At 37.9% G+C, this 26,176-nt stretch overlaps 1 protein-coding gene and 1 long non-coding RNA gene across 4 annotated transcripts; one reads left to right on the top strand and one right to left on the bottom strand.

Moving 5' to 3' along the window:
• Window positions 1-7,112: 7,112 nt before the first annotated feature.
• LOC133709847 (cellulose synthase-like protein G2) lies at window positions 7,113-11,329 on the bottom strand. Its single transcript, XM_062135766.1, has 8 exons — window positions 10,155-11,329; window positions 9,970-10,065; window positions 9,340-9,474; window positions 9,035-9,247; window positions 8,823-8,922; window positions 8,388-8,551; window positions 7,950-8,303; window positions 7,113-7,717 (listed from the first exon to the last, which is right to left on the bottom strand). The coding sequence occupies exons 1-8, from the start codon at window positions 10,758-10,760 to the stop codon at window positions 7,172-7,174; spliced, it is 2,214 nt and encodes a 737-aa protein (XP_061991750.1). The 5' UTR covers window positions 10,761-11,329; the 3' UTR covers window positions 7,113-7,171.
• A 12,246-nt stretch (window positions 11,330-23,575) lies between these two features.
• Window positions 23,576-25,879, top strand: LOC133712388 (uncharacterized). Of its 3 annotated transcripts, none has more exons than XR_009847359.1 (5): window positions 23,576-24,238; window positions 24,357-24,397; window positions 24,558-24,746; window positions 24,953-25,064; window positions 25,480-25,879. It is a non-coding gene; the product is annotated as an uncharacterized LOC133712388 (long non-coding RNA). The 3 variants fall into 3 exon arrangements; XR_009847358.1 differs by having other exon boundaries at window positions 23,576-23,784; XR_009847357.1 differs by having other exon boundaries at window positions 23,576-24,397; window positions 25,480-25,877.
• Window positions 25,880-26,176: the final 297 nt, after the last annotated feature.

Consider the following 26,176-nt stretch of genomic DNA (forward strand, 5'->3'; position numbering starts at 1 on the left):
TGAGGAATCTAGGATCAAGGAAGAAAAGGAACCTGCTACAACCATTAACCTCATTGAGAAGCCTAAAAGGAAAAAGCCCCAGAATAAGCTCAAGCCTACCAAAGCCATAACTAAGAGTTCAACAGCTTCAGTGGCCAAGGAAAACAGGCCATTCAGGTTCAAGTGCTACTTTTGCAAAAGAGTAGGACACATGAAAAAGGACTGCACTGGCTATAAGAACTGGTTAGCCAAAAAGGGTAAGATTTTTTTCTAATACAGTTTTTTCCTTAGAAATTAATCTTATAAATGTTGAACCACAGTCTTGGTGGATAGATTCAGGCTCACCTATTCATATTACTAATTCTTTGCAGGGATTCATAAGGAGCAAAATCCCAAAAAGTGATGAAGTGAACCTGTGTGTAGGCAATGGCATGAGAGTGGCAGTCAAGGCTATTAGAACCTTAAAGCTCGATTTAGGATTAGGAAAATTATTAGGTTTGGACAATGTTTTTTATGTACCTTCCATGAGAAGGAATTTGGTTTCAGTTTCTCTTTTAGTAAAATCTGGTTGTAGACTTGTTATGGATAGTAATGGAATTCTTATTTCTAAAAATTCTGTTCAAATTGGTTCTGGTGTTATTATGAATGATTATTTACAGTTAAATTGTTCAATGGCTCAACAAGAAATTTTACTTGTTGAAAATAACACCAACGGTCTAGCACTTTAACAGGTGTTAAAAGAACCAAACTAAATGAAAAGTCTGCATTTTTATGGCATAGAAGACTCGGCCATGTTTCAAAAGAGAGACTGAAAATTTTGGTGAAAAACAACATCCTAAATGAACTTGATTTTTCTGATCTAACAGACTGTGTTGAATGCTTTAAGGGAAAAATAACTAATACTAGAAAGAAGACTGCATATAGAAGTCAAAATTTATTAGAACTCATACACACTGATATATGTGGGCCATTTAGGCATCAAACTATCTGTGGGAATGTGTATTTTATCACATTCATTGATGATTTTTCTAGATACAGTTATGTTTATCTACTTTCAGAAAAGGCACAAGCATTGAAAGCTTTTCAAATCTTTAAGTCTGAGGTAGAAAATCAACTAGAAAAGAAAATCAAAACAGTAAGATCAGATAGAGGGGGTGAGTTCTATGGCAAGTACACTGAATCCGGCCAACAAAAGGGTCCATTTGCCTTGTTTTTGCAGGACAATGGAATTAAAGCTCAATATACAACACCCTATAACCCACAACAGAATGGTGTTGCAGAGAGAAAGAATAGGACTCTTTTGAACATGGTTAGATGTATGATGTGTACAACAGGTTTGTCTAAATTTTTGTGGGGTGAGGCTTTAAAAACTGCAAATTATATTTGCAACAGAACACCTAGCAAAGCTATAGAAAAGACTGCTTTTGAGCTTTGGTGTGGCAGGAAACCTAGTCTTCACCACTGCCATGTTTGGGGATGTCATGCAGAAGCTAGGATTTATAATCCAAGCTTGAATAAACTTGATCCTAAGACAGTTAGTTGCTATTTTATAGGTTATCCAGATAAATCTAAAGGCTATAAATTATATTCTGCTCATCATTCACCTAGAATTTTTGAAACACATCAAGTAAAGTTTCTAAGTGAAAAAGTTCACAATACAAACCTTGAGGATTTAACCTCAGATTTTGAGGAAATTGTGTCGGATGAGAATATAAGTGTTGTGTTGCCTTTAGAACAAGATGTAACTGATCGAGTCACTGGTCGAGTAACTGACCACGTAACTGTCTGTCACGCTCCGAATTTCGAATAATAAATTCAAATCCGAAACATGAATACAACTAAACAAATAACGTCCTGAATTTTTTTCCCAAAACCAACATCTCACAAAACATAACACAAACCTCGTAGCAAACTATCTCTCGAGTCAATTATTACAATACTAACATAAATAAAATGTTATGCTCAAAAGAGTCTACAAAACACACCAAAATAGACCAAGTGCTGGTCTCAACCCTGCTGCCCTACGCAGCTCGCTCTCCACCCTGATTATCCTGACCTGCAGGATTATCCGCTACACCGTTTGAATAGTGTACCGGGATTGCAACAACACAAAACCCGGTAAGCTTTCTGAAAGCTCGTATGAGTAAATAAGAATGAACGGTTGATTTATTAAATCACAAATCTTTTAACTCAAGTAAACATTCAACAATCTCAACATCCACAAAGAAACATCAATCCGACACACATGAAACGACATGGAACACATTTCTACAATTACCAAATCACAACTCTCGCCACTTTGGCACCTAATCACAACTATCGCCACTTTGGCCCCACGTTAGAGCTCTAACCGCCTCGTTACCTCTGACACCTTGGCCTAGGGTCAAGCAACGACACCTCCAGGTTAACTCAGTAACCCGCGAACTTTGGACTATTTCATGTCCTCAGAACAATATATCCCCGTTATTATTTAACGGTCGAACTTTGGACCTTTCCCCTGTCCTCAGAACACATACACTCCGGTTATCATTAAACCGAAGAACCTTAGACCATTTGGTCCTCGGAACCCTACATTATCTACTTTCTATTCAACTCACAAGGTCAACATGATTATCACAAATATTCATCAATCATCATTATCACAATTAATCATGGCAATTGCACAAACAATATCATATCATAACAAGCTATCACAATTCCACACACACCTCAATGTCACACCATTCCTTATATAATCACGTAAATATATATATACGTAACCATCCACACAGGAATGATCACTAATACCAACTATAGTTCACATGATGCAAAATCGAGAAATTCATTTTTATATACTTAAAAATTCATTTTCTTAAAACCATTTTTCAAACATAATAATAAATCGTGCGATAAGGAAATTCGGTTCGTAAATGAACCATGTGAGATTTACTCACCTCCAATCCCGCTGCGTCTTCTCAACAGCTTAAAATACGGTTCACAATCGTCCGCCAACTCAAACCGTCAATCACCTAACCAAATACGATAATTAACTTCGCGTACAATTCAAAAACGCACTTATATGAAGATCCAACGGTCGGATCTTCACCCGTGACCACACAAAGTCTTCGGGACAGTCCTACGATCATTGTATCAAAACTATAAGTCTATCGGACGGTCCGAATCTTCACAGATCACAAATCGAACGATAGAAATCGAACGAAATCGTAAAATTCACAACTAAATTATACGATATCCAAAATTCACATGCTATATATCGAAATGATTGTATGAACACGTAGAACATAAAAATGGGCAGAAACTGCCCTTGGGACCCCCGGAGGTGGCCGGAAAAGGCCGTCGGAGTTAGGGACAGATCCGCCGCCGACCACCGCCAAAGGTGTCGGGGCCGGGCTTTTACTCTTCGTTTAATCATTTTGAGAAACTTTCATAACAATCACGAAGTCAAAAAACGAGTGGAAGTGGTCGAAAATTACCAAAACAGTCCGGTTTGGCCGGAAAATCTGCAGAAAATGGCAAGGCCTCCGACGAGCGTAAATCGATCACTTCAGGTTCTGTCCTTCTTGGTTCTTGTCTAGAAACTCAAGGTGAGTTCAAAAAGCCAAGAACCTCGAGTTTTGGTGGCCGGTAGCTCGAGATATTCACTTCGCACTCAAAACGGCCGGAAATGGAAACAAGCTTCCTGCCGCCGGTACAAGCCGTGCCACGGCGCAAGGCTGCCACTAGCAGCTGCGCATGGTCGAGACGAAGCCGTGGGAGGTGGTTTGGTGGCCGGAGGAGGGAGAACGGAGCCGGAGACTCCTTGCTCTGTTTTCGGCTCGGGCTCGGGAGGGAGAGAGAGAGAAAAAAACTGTGCGGCTACCAAAAATGGAAACCCTAGCTATTTTTGAAAATTTCCAAAAATAGCTAGGTATATATACCCAAAATGGAAACTTTTCCAAGCGCGATAACTTCTTCATACGAACTCCGATTCTTACGTTCCGCATATGCACGAACTTTTATCGACGAGCTCTACAACTTTCGTGAAGGAAGTTTTCCCAATTTTCGTACGTATAAAAAGTCGATTTTAGAGACCTCCCTAAATAATGTTCGTTTCGAAAATAAAGTCATTTGAGTATAATTTTCTCATACAACGACATACGAATCATGCCCACAATTCATATTTCATATGATTGAACAAATATCGAATTACAAAATATTTAACTGAGAATTTTGGGTCTTCACACTGTGCCTGATCAAGTAACTGGTCATGTAACTGGTCATGTAACTGACCATGTAACTGACCATGTAACTGGTCATGTAACCTAGAAGATCACAGAGAGCAAGAAATCCAACTTATGGGGGGAGGGGGCGGAAGAGAGTAACTACATTGTTTATCTGCAAGAAGCAGAAATTGAAATGGACTGCGCAGAGGACAATGATCCGACTACTTTTAACCAGGCCATTGGAAGTAATGAATCTCATCAATGGCAGCTAGCAATGGAAGCAGAAATTAATTCCATGAGTCAAAATGCGGTTTGGGAATTAGTTGAACCTAACCCTAATCAGAAACCTATAGGTTGTAAATGGGTTTTCAAAACCAAAAGAGATGGAAATGGCAATGTAGAGAGACATAAAGCAAGATTAGTTGCCAAGGGTTTTACACAGAAGGAGGGCATTGACTTTACTGAGATTTTTTCTCCAGTTTCTACAAAAGACTCGTTTAGAATAATCATGGCTTTAGTTGCTCACTTTGATATGGAGCTACACCAAATGGATGTTAAGACAGCCTTTTTGAATGGTGAACTAGATGAAGTGATTTATATGAAGCAGCCAGAAGGTTTTGTGCAAGCTGAAAGTGAAAACTTAGTATGCAGGTTAAGAAAATCAATTTATGGCCTTAAACAAGCTTCTAGACAGTGGTACAAGAAATTTGATTATGTGATTTGTACTTTTGGATTTACAGAGAATCTTGTTGATGAGTGTGTTTACTTGAAGACAGTTGAGAACAATTTTATTTTCCTAGTACTCTATGTTGATGATATACTTTTGGCTAGCAGTAACATTAAACTGCTTAAAGACACCAAGAGCTTTCTGTCAAAGAATTTTGACATGAAAGACTTAGGAGAAGCATCCTATGTACTAGGCATTGAGATTAAAAGAGATGGAGCACAGAGACTACTTGGTTTGTCTAAACAGAATTATATTACCAAAGTTTTGAAGAGATTTGGTATGGAGAAGTGTGCAGCTGGAGAAGTCCCCATGTCCAAAGGAGATAAACTAACCAAGAAGCAAAGTTCCAAAAGTGATGTTGAGAAAGAAGATATGGAGTCAAAGCCTTATGCTAGACTTGTAGGAAGTCTCATGTATGCACAAGTCTGCACTAGGCCAGACTTGTCTTTTGCAGTAGGGATTTTATCAAGATTCCAGTCTAATCCAGGCCATGAACATTAGGTAGCTGGGAAGAAAGTGTTGAGATACCTGCAGAAAACTAAAAGTCACATGCTAGTTTATAGGCAAGTGGAGGATCTGAAACTTGTTGGATTCTCAGACTCGGATTTTGCAGGGAATTATCCAGACTCCAAGAAGTCGACTTGTGGATATGTGTTCATGCTTGCAGGAGATGCTATTGCTTGGAAAACCATGAAGCAAACTCTTGTTTCAACTTCTACTATGCAAGCTGAATTTATTGCAGTATATGAAACTGTGTGTGAAGGACTTTGGGTTAGGAGTTTTCTCATGCAGACCAAAGTATTGAGTCACATTGTGGCTGGCACACTTGTGATTTATTGTGACAATGAGGTTGCAGTTTTCTTTAGCAAGAACAGTAAAAGATCAAATAATTCTAAGCATATTGATTTAAAGTATTACAGTGTTAGAGAAAGGGTTAAGCATGGTGAGATAGCTGTTTTGAGCATTGACACGAATTCACAGCTAGCAGACCCCTTCACCAAGGCCTTGTCAGTAGCAGCATTCCAGAATCATACAGCCAGCATTGAAGTTTTAGCTAATCTAGATGCTTAATTAGGTTCAGTAGAGTTAATCCAGTTGGAGCAATTTAAATTTCTAAGGTTTTTGAGTTCTTGTATTTTCAGTTGTGATCTTTTGACTTTATTTATCACAACTTTTTGTAATGGCAGCTTATTATTATCAATAAATTCTCTTGAGGTATTTTCAGATTTTGGTTATTGCTGCAGCTTTTATTAAATGTTCTGAAAATTGTCAATTTTGTACTTAAGGTTATACTTGCTATCAGATGGCTTAAATCATGTGAAGCATGATGTTAAGGTTCAAGCAATATTTTTAAGCCATCAGTGTTCAGTGAATTTGCTTGAGTTTCTGGTTTTAGAAACATAAAGTAGGACCTAATATATGTTTACTTGTTGATACACATTAACATATATTGTATCACTTATGGTTGAACATATGTGGATTGCAGAAGCTTGTGTTAGTGGTTTTGAAACTCTGCATTTTTGTTAAAATGTATACTGTTTCTTGCTCTGCATAAGTAACTGTGATCTAACCATGTTGGAATGGATTTTCTATTTGAGTTTGTTATCTGGCGCGCACTTCAGTAAGTTAAGTAGGTTTTGATGTTCTCTGATGCAAATCATCGAGCATGATATGTGTGAGTCCAAGGGGGAGATTGTAAGATCAAATATGGACATAACACATATCATCATAAAGTAATTGATGATTAGCTTAATATCAATCCTAGTTTAACATGTATACAAACAGTAAATCAATACTAGTGACTTAATGAAGTAGTGTATCAATTCATTGAGGATAGTAATCCATTGCTTAGTCTACAAGAAAGGCTACAAGTTGTGATACATTAGAAATCTAACAGTGAAACCTAAACCGACAAGGAATGCTTTAATGGGAAGCTTCTTGAGGTTTAAGTCTCATATATATACAGATGAATTGGTCCCTGATTACTACCACGACTATTGCATAAGTTCTGTCCATTGAGAAGCAAGTTGGTAAGTAACAGAAGACCACATTCAGTGATCGAGTTAAGCAGTTGCATAAGATGGAATCCATGACAGTAATTGCAGAAGGTAAGCCTTGATCATTTTATAATTGTTGTGCATATGTTGTGAGCATGTAATTATGGTTTTACAACCAATACATTCTCCCCAAAAAAGTTGAAGAAAGAAGTTAATAACATATATTATTGACTCTGAAAAAACAATGGGCAGGTTAAATAACCTTGCTACATTAAAATGATTGAACCCAAAACGCAGAAAATGATTGAAGCTGTAGCAGACAATAGGGTGACTGATGGTGGAATGCGACCACTGTCTTTCCTTATTAGCATTCCTTCTATAATAGGGTAATTGACCACCACCGCATAAAATGGTATGAAGACTTGTATAAACAACTTCTCCAACTCCCCCTGAAAGATCACTCTGCTAATGCCCACACAAAGAGAGGCCATGTTCAAGATAACCAGTGAAGCCAATGGAACAAGAAAAAGTGCTGAGGTTCGGAAATCGAATACCCCCGCGGTGTGACGCTTGAGTTGTTCAACGTCATCAGCTTTATTTGTTGGGAAGAAACTTGCTTCCCTCAAACCAAATTTCTTCATAAAAGCATCAAGACTACCATATAAGTGAGATGTAATTGCTTTCATCATCCATATTCTTTGCTCGTATATCCAATGTTGTAATGACGCTTCTGTTGTGAGGACCTCGTGTAAATGTCTCAAAACAGATGAGAGGAATACAAGAGAAAATATCAAAAAATACGAACTTGAGACCTGCGAAAACATTAGGAAAATGACCATCATGTTAGAATGTCCTTTTAAGGATATTTAGCCACTCTACTGAAGTACTGCTCAAACTCTCTTGAGTAATGTTCCAACTCTTAAGTAGTGCTCGAACCCATTCGTGTGATAACATTTTGATAGTTTCTATATATAAGTCCTCAATATTATAAATTTATAATGCGTCTATTTTTAAAAGGTCCTCAAAATAAAACATAATTATTACCTCAGGGTACAGGGAAATGCCCTTGACTAGGCAAAGCTGAGGTATAGTTGCAAAGCACCAGAGTGAGAAGAACCGGCAAATAGGGTAAATTGCTAGCCATGCATAGCACATACTTTCAAGGAAAGACATTTTAGAAAGACCATATATAAGAGGGCAGTATCTGGAGATGGCAACATCAACCAACCCAGAACTCCATCTTGTCCTTTGGACCAAAACGTCATTCAAATTAGTGGCGCCACTACCCAAGAACTGAGGCCTTGGTGGATTGCAATACACTGAATTCCAACCCTTGCAATGCAAGCTAGCGAACCCTGTGAAATAATCTTCCACTACAGACGCGTATAAGAAACCAGCCTGTCATGGATTAGAGAAACCGGCCTGTTAATCATACTTCTTTGATAAAAGGTTTTCTCAGCTTTCATCAGTTGTTGGACTTACCTCTTCACCCCATTTGGTGCCATCTTCATAGGTACAGGAGGCTAGTTGTTGGGTCTCAGCTAGCTGTGCCATTTTCATATTAGGATTGTGGTTTCCAAGCAGGGATTTTATGAACTCACTTGATGGACCAACATATTGTCTAAGTTCCATAAGATCCTCATGATCTGCACAAAATTTTATCAAGCAAAGCAAAGTGAGTAATATAGAACACAGAACCAACATGCACTCAAGTTAAAAATATAATCACTTGTACGATATCGGAAAAAATTCACATTGCAATATTGCATAAGTTGGCACCCTTCATATAACGGAAAGTAACAACACCGTTTGGTTATTGACCAAGAAAACAATGGTGTGATTTAAATTTAGTGAGTGGCTTGCGGTTGTTGAACAAGGATAATGGCTGATTTGTACGCAATCCTTTAATATACATACCCTCCTTTAGGAATTTTCCATACAAGGATAACCTCTTGATGTAATAGCCAGTACCGGATAAGCATGGCCCTTGAAGTCCATCTAAACCTTGCCATAGCACCTAAACGTCAACATCAACTTACTAGTCAAAGATGAAAGATACAAATACAAATAGAAATACTACATGCATATGTCTGAGACTCTGAGGAATAGTTTTGTTTTTGTATCCATACCGAAAACAACTCTCTCAACTGACTGTCGTAGATGTCATTCTTACTGATGTTGTGGAATTTCTGAGGGAATTGCACAAGTGCTAGCGTAGGTGAGAGCTTGGGATCTAGGTGGAAACACATTGCTTGCCGAGCTGAACTTGGATCATTGCAATACATGTCACAATCAAGCCCTAATATGAAGGGAGAGTTACTGATCACACCGGATACCCGAAGCTGCAAATTTTGTTTTGCGTTCATATCAAGCCAAGAATTTAACATAAATACATATATGTTATACATAAGAGGAAAGGGAAAGATGTGCATACAAGAACATTGAGAGCTCCAGCCTTGAAATGATGGGCATGAGAAGGTCTTTTCTCGCGAGAGACATAAACAAGGAGAGGCATGTTTTTTGCCTCATTTTCTTCAAATGCATGATTACTAGAACTTTCTTGTATCACCTGCATGCAACACCTCCAAATTATATCATATCATGGATTTCTGATTTGAATGGGTACTTTTTTTTCTTTATTTTTTTGACATGTTATGTGGGGAGTTCAATTTTACTTTTTCAATTAGCACTATTAGAGTGAAGCAAAGTTTGGAGTGAGTAGATGACAAGTTAGTTATAAAAGTCTACGGTAGAAGAGTGAAGTTTAACTACTGGAATGGTATGTAGGTATTTAGGTATGTGTAAGTAACAAATTTAAGTACAATATGGGGACAACATTGGAATGAGTAGATGACAAGTTAGTTATAAAAGTCTCTGGTAGAAGAGTGAAGGAAAGTTTAACCATTGGAATGGTAGGTAGGTATTTAGGTATATGTGTAAGTATCAAATTTAAGTACAATATGGGGAAAATATTGGAATAATAATTAATGACAAATTAATGATAATTGATGTTAAATTATGTGTGGCAAAATGTTTATATATTACTGCTTCTCAATTATAATACCTCAACGACTGCAGAATGATCTCGACGCTTACTGCTCCCGGTGTCACCATGCCTTGCGTATTCTCTCACTCTTTCCGTAAACACCTCATATTTTTCCTGTAACCGAATTAAGCAACCCTATCATCTCTAATATTCACTAAATTGCATGTCTCTGCCACAAAATTGATTCGGATCATGTTTATAACCTGAACAATTTGTCTCTCTTGTATGAAATCAGTACCCCCCAAATCATCATCTTCATTCTCATCCTCAGCTACTGAGAAATAGGCTTTTGGAGACCTGCACTTGATCTTATACCTCTTACAAAATGGAATCCACCACTTTGCAAACGTCCAAGCCTCTCTCATACCATTCAGAGTCACATCAGCACCGGCATCATCTGACAAATACACATGAAGCTTCTCGGGTGGATAGTCGAGTGACATGGCTGATATTACAGTGTTCATCACCTCAACAGGTGGCTCCTTCTCCGGATCAGCGGTGCAAATGAACACGTCGACTGCAGGAAGTTTGTCATCTTCCGGCAATCTCTCCGGAAACACAGTTCGAGAGACGGGTCTCCACCGATATGCCTGGCTTAGAAGCCATTCGAAGGAGGAGACGAGCTCGGCCGCAAAGACAATAAGAGATGGTAAGATGGGTGTTTTGGTGTCGTGGAAGAAGAAAGAGGCTCTATAGTAAAGCAAGAATGATAAAGCGACGGAGTGTATGACTGTATACGTTCGATTAATGAAGATAGTGAGCTTGTTAACATGGCAGAGATGCATAGGGGCATTAGAACTCTGATCCATAACTTCTCTAACTATACTCGTATCAAAAAAAACTTCTCTAACTATTCTTTTGTGGTTTGAGCTTGGTGACTACCTTTCTTATCCACTCCTTATAAAGGAGCATCATGCTAGACTCCAAAGAGCTAGAAAGTCGAGGAAATTTGGAGCATGCATCTTTATGGAAGCATTTGTCTTGAAAGTCCACAAAACTTATCAGGATACTTGTCACTTAAAAGTAAAATATGATTGTCTTGGAATTCGACAAGTGAAACTTGATTCGCAGGAGAGCGTCTGCTCTCCACCCCGGGTGGATCTCCAACTGGCCAATTAACAGTGCGTGGGTTTCACGCTCTGTTGATGTTAGGAATACCAAAAAAAAAACATTGAGGTCAGTGAATTTATGTTTACTGCAATCACATGCAGTGCACATGCCGCACTGAGCAGGTTTGGGAGGAGTTCACACTTTGTGAGAGTCTGAAGGAGTTTGAATCTCATCAACCCAAACTTTGGTACCTCACGCCATCGTCTACCACCTCCATTGCCGCCTTCAGCTTCGCTCCCCTGGTGATCACCTCGAGTAGTCGAGTTCGGTAAGGGCTTTTGTTTGTGATTTTGATTTCATTTCCTCTGAAATTTTGGGTGGATTGGATTCGATAAAATGTTGGGTTTTGTTTTCTGATGAGAATAGATGAACAAGTTTATATCTTTATTGGAGAATTGGGAATAGATGAACAGGTTTGTATCTTTGTTGGAGAATTGGACTTTCTCTGGCTTTCTGATTGTGCTCTTAGAACTATTGAGTATATGTTCGCTTCTCTGCTCTGTCTATTCAAAACCAGTGGAAGGGTTTAACTTTGCTTCCTTTCAATTTCTGATCTTTTTTCGTGCAGCATGACATACCATATAACATAATAGAATTTGGAATATACTCACTTTACTGTTACCAATATCTGCAATCAGAATCACAGAAGAGATTTACAGTGCCTTTAATATGGGTAGACATATATCTCTGGGTAAAAGACCACACCAGCAGCAAACAAGTCATATACAAGTAGTTCTTTTTTGGCTTTAGTATAAGAGTAGTACTGTAATGGGCTAATGACAGTCATGCTAGCATTAGAGTCACATGTTACAACTTTTATTTTTCGGTTTTTTTTATTTTTTTATTTTTTTATTTTTTTTTACAATTTTTCATTGGTTTTGAGGAAGATGGGAAAAACCCAGATGAGCATGATATCAGAAAACATTGAAGGTTAAGTTATTTATAGAGGCAAAATTAATAGAAAAAAAATTCTAAAATGATGCAGGACAAGTCTGGTTATTCATAACATTAATTGAAGTTGAATGCTCTCGATTTAGGAATGCACAAATGATGCTCCTTCTTATCCAGGTATTGTAATGAGCATAGTTTGATGCTTGGCTGCAACTTCTGTTTCCTATGGACTTGGTGTTCAGACCAATGTAAGTGATAGAAATGGCTTACTAAAAGGTTTTGGTTTTGTGTAGGTGCGGAGCATGTTGGGGGAGACATGTTTAAAAGTGTCCCACAAGGAGATGCTATATTCATAAAGGTAGGGCGTGTATATTTTGGCTGTCTATCAAACATCAAGTCTTTCCAGATTTGAACTTTACGAGTGATTTGTTTGCTAAAATGGGCCTGAGTTATCCCTGAAAGTCTGAAACTGTAATCTTACATGAGTTTGTTCAATAGACTAACTGTGGTCCTTTTCATTTTGCAGTTTATTTTGCCCTTTGTGGTTCACAAACTTCCTTGTGCGAAGCGAAGTGGCTTTTGGATTCCAGTGATTCAAGTTTTCGCCAGCTTCAACCTTGTGTTGTCAATTGTGGTAGATTACTATAGATTTTGATGTTCACAGTTTATTTATAATATCCTTGATAACTTAGCCACCACTGAAGCAAATGCATGTTTTATGCAGATGTCTGTCAATTTCCTGAAATTTGAAAAGAGACATTGGTGACAGTCTTGCTACATTTTGGCAGGTTATTCACAGCTTTTGTCTTTGAAGTTGGTTTGCAGTTTATCATTTGTGAATGTTTTGTTGTTTTGTGCACTACTTGAAGTATATTTTACTTGCAGTCTGGATTGAAGCTCCACTTGGCTTTGGTTTACTACTGAGCCGTTGCATATCACAAGCCTTTCAACTATATTACATTTTTGTCAAGGAATAATTTTATACTCGAGAAGTATTTGATCAGATCATTATGCTGGTGTATCTCTATATGTTCTGAAAATCAATTCATAAAGATATTTAGGTTGCATTTTATTGGATCGATGTGGTTAACTTGTTTGCAATCAATATTTCAGGAGGTGTCTGCCACCAATCAGATATGCTGCCATGGTATCTATTCTGCAACCAAAAACTTGGCATGAGGAACAACGATCAAACCTCCCAAACTGGTAGAAGTTTTGCAAGAGTCTTGTTCTTGATGTGCCCTTTGGCTTCTTGTTGGTCATGACGAGGGCTTCCAGCGGCTTGTGTTTGTTTAACCCTGCACTAAGTGGGATGTAGAACTAATTTGATTGTCAGTTATGTCCCGGGTTAAGTTTATGCTTGATAGAGTTGGACAACTCTTTATTAGAAATTATGAGTTACGTTCGATACTAATGTATGATTAGCGACAATCAACATGCGGTTTAATAAATTGTGGTTCCAATGTCCACCACAAAATAAAGCTCCTCAAGCATCTCCTCTACTAATGCAGGAGCTGAATGACTGATAGCTCTACCCCTAAGCCAACACAAGCAACATGTTGCAGTCTTTTCTAAATCATGCATATTTCGTTTTCCCCCGTATGGTAGAAGGATCCATCTAGGTGACTCCGGTAACCACCGCATTCCAATTCCCATGATTACTGCCAAAGGGATGCTAGGTCCATACATATACCGCCAACCACCAAATACGTCCGCTAACTACCAACTGCATAACAAAACAACCATCCCAATCACTATAAATTCTCTCTTTGAGAGATAATAGTTGGCCTCGTATCTGAGTTGGAGCTGTCTCAGCCATATACCAAATACAAGGAGCCCAATCAAACTGGGAAGTCAGGTGCTAATGCCGTTATTAGAGCTCCAACAGAATACAATACAGCAGCCGAAATCAACTCAAACCTCCTTCCTAAGCCGTCACCAGCATTGAAGACCAACAAAGAGCCACTCAAGGCACCAGATAATGAGCCACTAGTTATAAGACCAATTTGCAGAGATGACAAGGTCATACTCTGATACTCCGCTTAATGTGGCTGACTCTAGGGAAATTGTAGCACAAGCTGTGGCACCAATATCATAGCCATATACTAGTCCTTCAAGAGCAGGGAATAAAAATGGGAGTATTGCGAGAAGAAAAGAATAGTTTTGTGAATTTTTATTCACCCCATGAAGAAGAGGCTCCATTGCGCCACCAATGTCACCCGAACCTGAAAGCTTTCTCACCTTGCCCCTCAACCTTTCCCATAACTGCAATTACAATAGAAACACACAGCTATTTACATATCTTCAGATAAACACACATACAGATCATGTAAAGCATATTTAAAATCAATTACTCAATTAGCAATATCCATCAGTATTCTTCCATACATGTTTAACTCTATTTTACTCAACATCTCATGAGCCTTTCTAAAACGGTAGTACCTCATCTTAGAAAACCTTTCAAAAACTTAAAGCAATATCAAAGATTGGGGTTGCTTACTGTAACTCATGATTCGATTTCCAGGGGCTCCGACAAAATGAAAATAGTCCCGCCATCTTGCTAAATACGTCATATAGACACAACATATTGAACTGCAAATATTGAACCCATACTCATTGTAACCATAATCGGCAAATCTCAGGAAAAAAAAAAAATACATATATATATATATATAAAAGTTTGCTCAGGTGCGGATATCCGCACCGAAGAAAAAGGTGCGGATTTCCAGTTTTGACCCACTTTCCGATCACATTTTTACATCTTAGCCGTTCAGTTTTTAGATCCTAATGTATAGATCATCTCTGCAAAATTTCAGCCAATTTGATGATCATTAAGGCATCCAAAATTGCAATTTACACGAACGGACCGAATCTGTCGAACCGGAACCGTTCGTATTTATAATGGTAAATTGCAGTTTTGGATGCCTTAACGATCACCAAATTGGCTGAAATTTTGTAGAGGTGATCTATACATTATAACCTAAAAACTGAACGGCTAAGATGTGAAAATGTGATCGGAAAGTGGGTCAAAACCGGAAATCCACACCTAAGCAAAAAGTGTGGACGTCCGCACCGGAGAAGCGCTGTGTATATATATATATATATATATATATATATATATATATATATATATATATATATATATATATATATTAAGATGTGAAAATATGATGGGAAAGTGGGGAAAAACTAGAAATCTGCACCTTTTGCTTAGGTGCGGATATCCGCAGCCAAGAAGGGCTATATATATATATATATTGAGGTGGTCGAGATTGATCGAAGCGAAACGAAGCAGATTATTGCAGAAAAATTTGTGAATTGTAGATTCGCTAGAGGCAACCGACTACTGTGAGCAGCGGCGGCCAGATGTACGACGGCCAGATGATTTAACAGTCGGATCGATTTTCCCGATCTAGGGTCTGCTGGCCATGAAAGTAACTTAACCTAGACCAACATATCAAACTGAAATCCCATGGGCGATGGAGATCAGGAATAAGTGGAGGTTGAAGGAAGGTCTGAATGTCTGATAGCTAAAGTGGAGGAATTGGAGGGAATTTGAAATTTCCCGCTTCTGCAATTTCATTACCGAGCGTATGAAATCTTTGAAATTTTCGAGAGCCCCGGAAACGATGCAGTTTTTCCCTTGGAGACGATGTCGTTTGGTTCTGGTCGCCACATTTTTTATTTTTGCAAGGTTTCTGAATTTTTCGATGTCCAATGAATTATTTCAATCTCATCATCAAATGGTGTTTTTTTTTTTTTTTTCTTGAAATGGTTTAAAAATTGATTTTGGGTTTTGGTAGGGGGAGCTCCCTTGTTGGAGCTTCTTTGGATCACATACATTGGTAAGTAATGATCGTCTATAGTTATAGTATGCTAAGTCTTGACAATTATAATTTGGAAGACCGATCGTGTGGTTAGAGAATCATAGTAATTTATGCTTGCTGTGATTTGGTTTTAGTGCTAGTGATTTTAAAGGGGTGTTTCTAAATGTACCCAGCAAATATCTAAGTACACCCAGCAGAGTTTTTACACCCAACAAAATCATAGAATCACTAAATACACCCAACAACTTGTCCAATAATACCCTTATGTTATTATCTTAATTTATCATGACTTTTAATGTCATTTTATATGAGGATACAACTGTCTTTTCATGCAAGATTGATTTGTTGGGTGTAAATAGATTTTTGCCGGGTACATTTAGAAAGACCCTTTTAAAGTCATTATGGTTGACCTATTGGATAATAAATGTAGGGGTATAGGTAACTTTAATTGGTTAGCCGAAATAGAAACGATGCCGAAATTCGCTCAAATTTTTAGGGCATACATATTTTATAATACTCTCATCCAACAGTTGGGGAGTCTGAAAGTGTTCCAATACATTGATCTGATCTAAGCCATATATATAATCTTCATTTGTTTTAATTTTAAGAGCCCTGATCAAGCAATAGACAAACAGACGGCTTAGATTGCACTGTGAATTTCCTTTATGCTTAAAATAATTTAACAAAATTTTGAAACATTCTGAAAATTGTAATAAATTGTTTAGGTGTCCTAAAAATTATGCGAAAACGACCCGGGTTAATTTTCAGGTGTATATGTATATATAGGGTTGACCGTTTTGACCTGTGTCGAAACGACAGCAAACTGGGTTAATTTTTACATAGTATCTAAGACTACGTGGTAAATATATTGGTAATGTCAATTTTATCGATTTTCAATTTCGGTTTTTTTTTTGGATTGCACAATATGCATGTTAATGTGGTCTAACTTATTTGTTACTTGATTACAAGCATTTATATACTTGTAATTGTATCTAAAACACTAGAAAGAAGCTAAACGTACTTGAGCCAATTATAATGTAGTTAATCCAATTTTATTTGTTTTGTAGGTAATAAGTGGAGTTACGGAAATTGAGAGAAAATGATGCAAAAATAGAGCAATTTGGAATTTCTGATAAAATGACGAAGTGATCGTTATGGGTTAACCATAGTCAATGCCGGTGAAGGAGCGGAATATAAATCCATAACGTTATGTGCAGCGGGATAGATTTTAGAAATAGAAACAGAAATATATATATATATATATTTACATATATAATAGTCCATGATGACACAATCATTTAATTAACCAAATACGATGATCATTGCATCTGCACCGCCAGACCAATTTTGGTCATGCCACGTGTCCTGGCCAAGATCATTTCATTGTCTCCCGACCAAAAGAAAAACCAGCACGTGCTCCTATACATTCACAGCAGCCATCACCGTTAAATTCTCTTCCCCTCTCGACCAATGGACAAGATGCATTCATTTTTCCTCTTTCTTTGATCAACAGCCACCACGGCTCCAAATATATAGCACCAACCCTTATTCTCCGAGGAGAAGACTGGAGCAACAGTAGCCGCACCAGAAACCACCAAAACAGAGGCAGCCCCTTTGGGCTGCTCTCTCTCCTCCTTCTCCTCCATTTTTCTTCTTTTTCTTTCTATTTTATTTTGAGATTTGAAGGACTACTCACACAAAGCTTCAAGGATCTATCAATTGGCTCAACCTCTACAAGATTCAATATTTGGGTATTTTGTGGGAGTTGTAATTCAAGGCTAGTCATGCTAGCTTTTTAGCTATTTGTGATTATCCTTGTTTTCTCCCGCACTTCTCTACTCTTTGCTATTTGAATTTTGTAATCTTGATGTCTATGCTTATGGGTTGTGAGTAATTTCCTTGTTGGGAGTTAGGGTTGTGTGCCCTAGCCCAAATTTTGTGTAAAAGATGTTTAATTTAATGTAATGATGCAATTTTCATATGATGGATGCTTATATATATTTTTGTTGGGTTAAAATGCATGTCTAGGAGCCTAGTCAACTCTAGGGTGTGTATTTTGAGCATGCCTAGGACGGAGTTAGAGGCTTGACCCCCTCTAATTCCTAAGCTAGAAACCTTCAATTTCGTATTCGAGGGGTTATAAGCATGGTGATTTACACCCGTTGCGTGATTGCGCGGGCGGGTCGCTTAGTAGTCTAATTCCTCGAAGTCTAGGCCTCTTGATGTGAATTAGTGACCCTTGAACCGGCTCTAATTTATGTCAAGTGAGTTCCTACGACCCTTGAACAGGAGTAGGAATACCATGAATGGAATTTCGGTCCTTGAGCCTTGAACCGCCTTGGATACGACTACCGCCAACGTAGGAGATTTGCATCTACATTATATTAGCTTCCGACACATAGAATTTGGGTGAAGGAACCTCCCTAACACCCGACATTCCCATTTATTTGGTTACACTTTTATTAATTTCTTTGCATTTTTATTAGTTGCTTTACATTTGATTACATTTTGTTAATCTAAAATCAACTCCCAAATATTGAACTCACTCATTTGTGCATATCCACCACTAGGCTCTTAGTTTTGATTAGGCTTTGGTGAAAACTAAAGCCGAGCATTGCTAAGGCTTGGTGCCTTAGAATAGCATTTTTATTTATTTTATTTTTCTTTTCTTTGTTTGCTAAGTGTCTTTATTTCCGATTACCCAAGGATTGTGGGTTAGCCACTAATCCCCGTGGTACGATAAACTTTGGGCATAATATTTCCCTATCTTGACAATGATACGTACGCTTGTGTAAATGTGTATCCAAGTCATTACTTATATGAAAAAGTATATCTTCCATAAGAAATAAGGTGGATAAAATAGAATTTATCAAAATTGATCGTTGTAGGCCTGGGATCGGTTTTGAAAACGTTATTTTTAGGCAGAACTGGAATCGTTTAGCTTATTCCGGTTCAGTTACAATGTTATTTTTAGTAGGAATCGCTCTGGAACGGTTCGGTTCAGTTTTAATCCGTTTTCGGTTCTGTCTATATGTTTTCGGTTCCTGTACATAACCACAAACTGAAACTGTTTTTACAGTTTTCCAGCTACACAAGAGTGACAAGACTATAACATCGCACATATAAACCTACTCACCTGATGAACCTCAATGTTCCATCTCCAGAAATAGTTAAATACATAGCATTAATCCACAAATATTACAGTCTTGCACATAAACATCTTTCAATGAAACAAAGATAACAGTCCATCAATGAACTGATGCAGTACAATCACTACATTGCACAAAGCCACAAAGCATTAATCCACAAATGTTGCAGTCTTGCACATAAACATCTTTCATTCTTTCAATGAAAAAAGAACCAAACTGAAATCAATAAACCAGTTTACTCCACATTCCAACTTCCAAATTGCATCCTTCTGTGATCCATAGAGATAGCTGCTTTAAAACTGAATTCCTGCATTAATAGTATAATTGGACATGAGACCAAAACATGGAACCAAAATAGAAGCATAACAGTCCCAACACATGGACCAAAGCAGACGCAAAACAATCCCAAAACTTGGAACCAAAACAGAAGCAAAACAGTTGTAAAACTTGGAACCAAAATAGAAACAAACCAAAAGAGAATCAAAAACCACATTGAATGAAAGTGGCAAACATCATCAATAATCAACTGAGTACACAAATGAGTCAAAAGCTGCATAATGGCATAATCAAACCAGAAACTGCATCAAAATAGCCAAAACTGAACAACAAACTGAACAAAGCATAAACTCATAAAGCCATAAACTGAAGTGAAGTTGCTCACCTTAGGCAGTCACTTTGATGGTTCTTGAAGTTTTGTTGGTTGACTTAGCTGCATCAGAAGTTGTGGATGTCCTACTGGCCTTACTAGCCTTTGAAGGTATCGATAATGCAATTGCCTCCTTCTCTTTCCTTTCCCTTTCTTCTTTATCTTGTTCTGCATAACAAATATTGGAAACAATTGGATTAGATCAGCAAGTTAGAAACTGCATCGAAAGTGACAGAAAACTAAAAAACACAAGCAACTCAAGTTATCACACCTTGTTCCACTTCTTCAAACCATTCCATTTCCTCCGGAGTAGGAACATAAGCCAAGCCGGTAATGGAATCTGATTTCAGCCAGTTTTGAAGGCAAATTAATGCCTCAATTGATCTAGGAGTCAAAGAACTCCTATGAGGATCTATAATCCTCTTTCCGGTGCTAAAAGTAGATTTACTTGCCACTGTCGATACTTGGATGGCAAGAAACATCTTTGGCAACAGTTTGGAGGTTAAGATATTTAGGACCATTCAGCTTCCACCATGTCAAAATATTAAACTCAGTGCCTTTAGGAGGCTTCTCTATATGGTGTAGAAGGTACCTATCTACCTCATTGTTCACCACCACTGCATCACCATCTTCAAGCTCTCTATCCCATTCCTCAAGCATATCTGACATCTTCCCGGTAACTCTAGTTGAAGTGTATCTGCTACTGCCAGCAGTTTGAGTCACCTCAGATGATCTAGTTCTTTGTGAACTCTATGAGGGTAGCGCAGCTGCATACAGATCAGTCAAGGAGACCACCAATTCTTTCAATTCAGCACTCTTTTTCTTAATCACTAAATCCTCCATGTTCAACATCTTCTTGCACACATTTTAAAAAAATAGAATCTTATACCTCGGATCCAAAACCAAGGCAACCAGCAATAGTTGGTTGATGTCCCCAAGCTTTCCAAAATATTTTTGGTACTTGACCCTCATCTTCTGCGCCATCTGAAATAGGATCTTTTGTGTAACATCATGGTTGTCCACTGGTTGACAAAACAGATCTTCAATCTCAACATGGATTGAAACAATATCATGGAAAGCTTTTGGTGAGGTAGGGTGATTTGTGGCACTAACACTCAATGTTGCATTGTAAAATACCTTCAAGAATTTGACAAACACAATTGCCTTTTCCCAATCTGCTGCATTAGGTGGTCCAACCCTCTTCCTAGATGCCCTGCTGCTCCTAATTGCAGATAAATCAACACTGAAATCATCCGGCTCTTTACCATCTTCCTCAACAGCCTCTTCATCTTCATCAAAATAAGACGTGTACTTGCTATCCTCATCATCTTTCAGCCTATCAAATGCCTTTCTAAGCTCTAAAGCTGTTTCCAACATAATGTAGGTGAAATTCCACCTTGTTGGAACATCCAACACACAAATCCTCTTGCAATCATCCACCTCTTTTTCAATACAAGACCTAAATGCATCTAACCTTGATGAGCTTGATCTAACATATCGAACTGCATTCCTTATACTAGACACAGATTTATCCAGTAAATGTAGGGCAGACCTCACAATGAGATTGACTATATGTGCTAAACAGCGGACATGCAGATATTTCCCACCAAAAATAGCACTCTTTTCCTAATCGTTCATTTTGTTCCTAATGTAATCTATGGCATGCTTATTTGCAGAAGCATTATCCACAGAAATAGTTAAGACTCTATCAATAGACCAAGCCCTCAAACATGACTCCAAAATTCTTCCGATTGTAACTCCTTGATGATTTGATATTACACAAAAATTTAGAACTCTCTTGTGCAATTTCCACCCATTATCTATGAAATGGGCAGTCAAGACCATATAGTTGATGTTTTGAAGGGATGTCCAAGTATCGGTTGTCAAGCACACACAATGACAACTTAATTCCTTCCTAAGCTCTGAATTCCTTCTTCGATTGATACATTTTCAAAAAAAATTTCACTATAACCTTCCTACAAGGAATTTTCCATTTCGGAATAGCCACCTTACAGAAATACTTAAACCCTGGTCTTACTATGGAACTAAAGGGCATTTCATCCATCACTATCATAACCGTAGCAGCTTGAATGCAAGCTTCTTGAGTCCAGTGCCTAGTTACCATATTTTCATCCAAGTCATCAGCACCAAGCTGAGTTTGACTCGCTGCTAATTCTTTTCTACCCGGATATTCCTTGCATATTACCTCTATGTGTTTAATCAGAGAACTAGTTCCATTACTAGTCGAATTACATGCGAGGTGAGTAGTACAATACTTACATTGTGCTCTTGTGCTGTGGCCAACTTCCTGCTCAATTCCATCCACAGTCTCCATAAGTGGGTGCTCCACCTTTATGAAATGTGCCCAAATCCAACTTCTCTCCTTAGATTTCTTCAGTTTTTGCGCTTTCTCTGCCCTCTTTCTCTTTGCAGCAGCAATCTTTGCAACACTTTTCTTCGTGGTGCTAGGATGATGGGACTGAGCTCCTTCAGTCTCTTCTCCTTGCTGTGTTGCAGGTATAATCTCATTTCCAGGACTCCGAGTACTTGAATTAGAAGAAAGTGAATTCAAACTCATTTGCAGTCGAAGTGTTGAACGATTTGGGAGGAATTGGGAATTAGGGATAACGATTTGCCGGTTTGGGATACAAACTGGGATTTAAGAATTGGAATTTTGGGTTTTGAAGCACATATGGGGTTATGAAGATAGACGGATTCTGGGTTTGGAACTTTGAATAAGGGAACTGAGGGAAGTGCACTGTGTTTGACTGCAGGTCTGAGGTCGAGTGTTAGAGGCTTTGAGAGTTGAGAGATTTTTAGGTTAAGCCGTTTAGGTCGAGGTTGTCGACTTGTCGAGTGTTTAAGTCGTGATGTCGTGTTGACTTGCAAAGAAACGGGCCTGAGGTCTGCATATACATGGGCTTCAGTGAATGAATATATGGGCTACTCAGCTACTAGACCTACATGCCTCCATATACCGGTTCCAACGGTTCCGGAGAGTATGGAAAAAGCATAACCGGAACCGAACCGGGTTTTCTAAAACGGTTCGGTGCTTTCATTTTGACATGTTTTCAGAAGTTGAAACCGAACCAAACCTCCAGTTTCGGTCCGACTCGGTCCGGTTCCACCGGTTCTCGGGTTCAAAATCCCAGGCCTAGATCGTTGGATGTTATCATGACAAGAAGAAATGGTTGTGGTCAAAATTTCAGCTATTTTTGTCGACGTTTGTGTTTAGATCTACTAAGTCAACTTTAAAACCTAAATACCACATAAACCTAATATGCTCATAACGGTCTTTCACAACTTATTTTTTCGATCTGTCAGCTCTTACACTCTCGTGGGTATGAGTTATATCAACCAGTGTAAAAATTTTGGGAAGTTTATCTCCTAATGGTTAAGCTCCCCTTAGGGAAGTATAAGTATATAAAGGGTTGACCGCAACAAGGGTTATAATTGAATTAGACGCCTGACTTATTGCATTAGAATTGAAAACTTGCAACAAGGGGGACATAGGACCTTCACCTCGTGCAAAATTACAAGAATCTTCGTAGAGGACATCCTGAATCTCCTATTTCTCTTGAACTGCTTCACGAACTATCTAAAAAGAAAACAAAGTACATTAAAACTGACTTTTTAAAGGAAATAACTAAGAGAAGTGTAAAGGATTGCACACGATATATGTCGCATTTATGCTCCTATTAGACACGTACCCTTGCTTAAACTACCATACTACAGTCTATATGTCACAAACTCGCTCTCATATGAAATTTTTTGAATAATAGCCGGTGGTGTGGTATCTTCCATATATAGTCTAAAATCGTAAATTTTAAACCCTAAATAATACAAAATGTAGAGATTTTGAATGAAAATTATTTTAAAAAGGCGCCATCTGACTGAAAAAAAAGGGCCCAATCCATCAAAAGAACGGGTTTTTATCACAAACTAAATAATAAATACATAGAAATCATAGAATAAAAACCTAGTTAATTACGATTCCACACTCTAAATGTAGAGAGAAAGAGGCTGGCGACCGTGTTCTTCTCTGCCTCCCAAGACAACTTCTCTCTCGTCATCACCAACCTAACCTCCGCCCTCAATCTCTCGTCATGAGTGGATGGTGATGAATGCCGAGACAACGGAGGGGATGCCGCCGTCACGCTCCTCGTTCTCTGAAATGGCGCGTCGAAAGGCAAAGCAAAACCAGTAGCAAGTAATCATGATAATTGAGTTCTATTTGTATTTTTAGTTATCTTTTGGCAATCAAATCCTACAGAATTTTGCTTTCTTCGCTTTAATGATTGAGCTTTGATTTTGTTTTGGTGCTGATTGCATTTTAGAGAAATGAAGAGCTGATATGACTGGAGGAATTCTTATTGAAGTAGCATGTTTAACATTGGCTATTGTTAAACTAACTTTGATCAAAGATAGATATATGCTTGATGCTTAATGCCAAGTTAACCCCATAAGATAAATTAGTTGGTGCAGTAGAAGTAACTATTGATTTGAATAGTTATTTCAACTGAAATGGTGAAAGATATAGTTTATTTCAACTTGAATGGTTAATTGAGTTCTATGTGATGATTGGATTTTTCTCTGTGTATTCGAGCATTTGAGAATCTTCCAAGGTTCCTCTTGGGGTGGAAGCATTCATGTAGATGGAGTAGGTAACAATATTTATGCTTTGCAGTTAGAATGAATATGACATTGTTTATTCCGGAACTTGTGACTTTAGTGATACAATTGGTCAAGGAATATGGAACAAAATGAAGCTTTTTGATGCAGAACAGTTCACTATCAGTGCTTTAGCTGGAATGATAACTGAGGTGATTGTTTCTTGCCCTATTCACCATGTAATTTGGTATGTTTTCTATTTAGTTAATCAATAGTTTTTCAATTTTGGGTGGAAAACTCAGTTAATGGGATAAGTTGGGATTTGGGATTAGACTGAGCAACTTGCCTTCTTGTTGTTGTGGTACTATGCAGGCTTGATGCAGAAGCTATATGGGCTGCAATGGATTCTGGTGAATCCTAGGTTTGTAGATGCAATGAAAGCTATCATTCTGGTGTGTCTTTTTGCATCTCTCCGACTCGCCACCCGTACCCAAGAAGACCACATTGAATGACCTCATCAATGACCTCCTTGGAAATCTTGATGCTCTAGCCATTTCCAAGGTAATCTAAAGAACCACTAATCTAATTGAGAATTTACAATACCAATTTGACTCCTTTCCATTATTTTGTAATTACTTGTTGGGAAATTTGGGATCGAACTACAATTTTGTTTAGATTAGATGTTGAAAAAATCTACTCTAATTTGTCTTTGTGGAACAAATGAGCTACGGATTATGAACAGAATTGGGGTTTCGGTGTGGAAGCAGGTGTAGGGAAATTATGCTTGCTCTTGCAATTCACAAAGAGGTTCAAGCTGTGCATAATCTCACCATTTTCATTATCGAGGGTCGACCAATCAAGTTTCAGATTTGGGACACTGTAAGTTGCATGTTATCTCTTGCTCTACTGTTGTGGTATTTTTGAAAACAAATTTCCATGGTGAAATTTTGATACTGCCTTAGTTATGGGGTACAAATGCCATATTTTTGCTGATGAGATTGACGCTTGGTGAATTACTGCTACTTTTTGTGTTCTCTTGGCCTCAAACCACCAGTCTCTTATCAATGACATTCTATCTCTTGGTTTCTGTTTGTTAGTGTGTCCTGATTTTGTTGTGGATTCATGTAATTTGGGCATATTGGTTGATAATGAAGGACTAGTTTTCTCCTTCTCTCTTTCTTTACAACCTCTGTTATATTCTTTTCTCTTTTCTGTTGTATTGTGTGTGTGTGTATTTGGTGTGCTGGTTTTGTCTTGGATTGCATCTTATTTGGACGCTGATTGAATTTTGCAGGTTTCTATATTATCGATGACATTCTATCTCTTGTTTTATCCCCACCTAATGGACAAGTTGAATAAGATGGAAGACTCAAGGTGGGTCTAATCTAGAGGCACAGTGGACGATGGGATCCTAATCATAGTGGAGCAGTCTAGTCATGGAGGAAGATTTGAAGCAGGAAGAAGATGAATGACATGGTAGATGTAGTGGCTAGTAGCAGTATTTTTCAAGAACCATTTAGATAGTTACCCTTTTTGTATAAGAAATTATATGTATAAGATCCGCCATGCATATAGTTTATGAACCTATGCATTTTATAGTGTAAAGCATATTTTTTGTGCTTCAAGTTTCTATTCAATTTCGTATCCAAATTAGCTAATAGATATCAATTTTAACTTTGGGTTATGGCCAATATCATTTGTCAATCCAAAGTTGTTGTAAAAAATTTAAATTTATCGCTTAATTGAAAATGTGACGATTTTGGGTTGTCGCAACTGGCGATAACCGGTTGTTGCTTAATGTGTTTTACTGAATGTAAAAAGCAATGAAATTACACAGTTGTCTCTTTTTCAATTTGTGATACAATTGGTTCCTTGACGAAATTATATGAGACAAACAAGGAGTTTGGATATAATTTTCTACAACAAATGCATATGTGTCACATATTAATATATGCAACGAAAACCTCACAGTTATTTTTTGCAACAAAAAT

Source organism: Rosa rugosa, chromosome 5 (genome assembly GCF_958449725.1).
Source record: "Rosa rugosa chromosome 5, drRosRugo1.1, whole genome shotgun sequence".
Lineage (NCBI taxonomy): Eukaryota > Viridiplantae > Streptophyta > Magnoliopsida > Rosales > Rosaceae > Rosa > Rosa rugosa.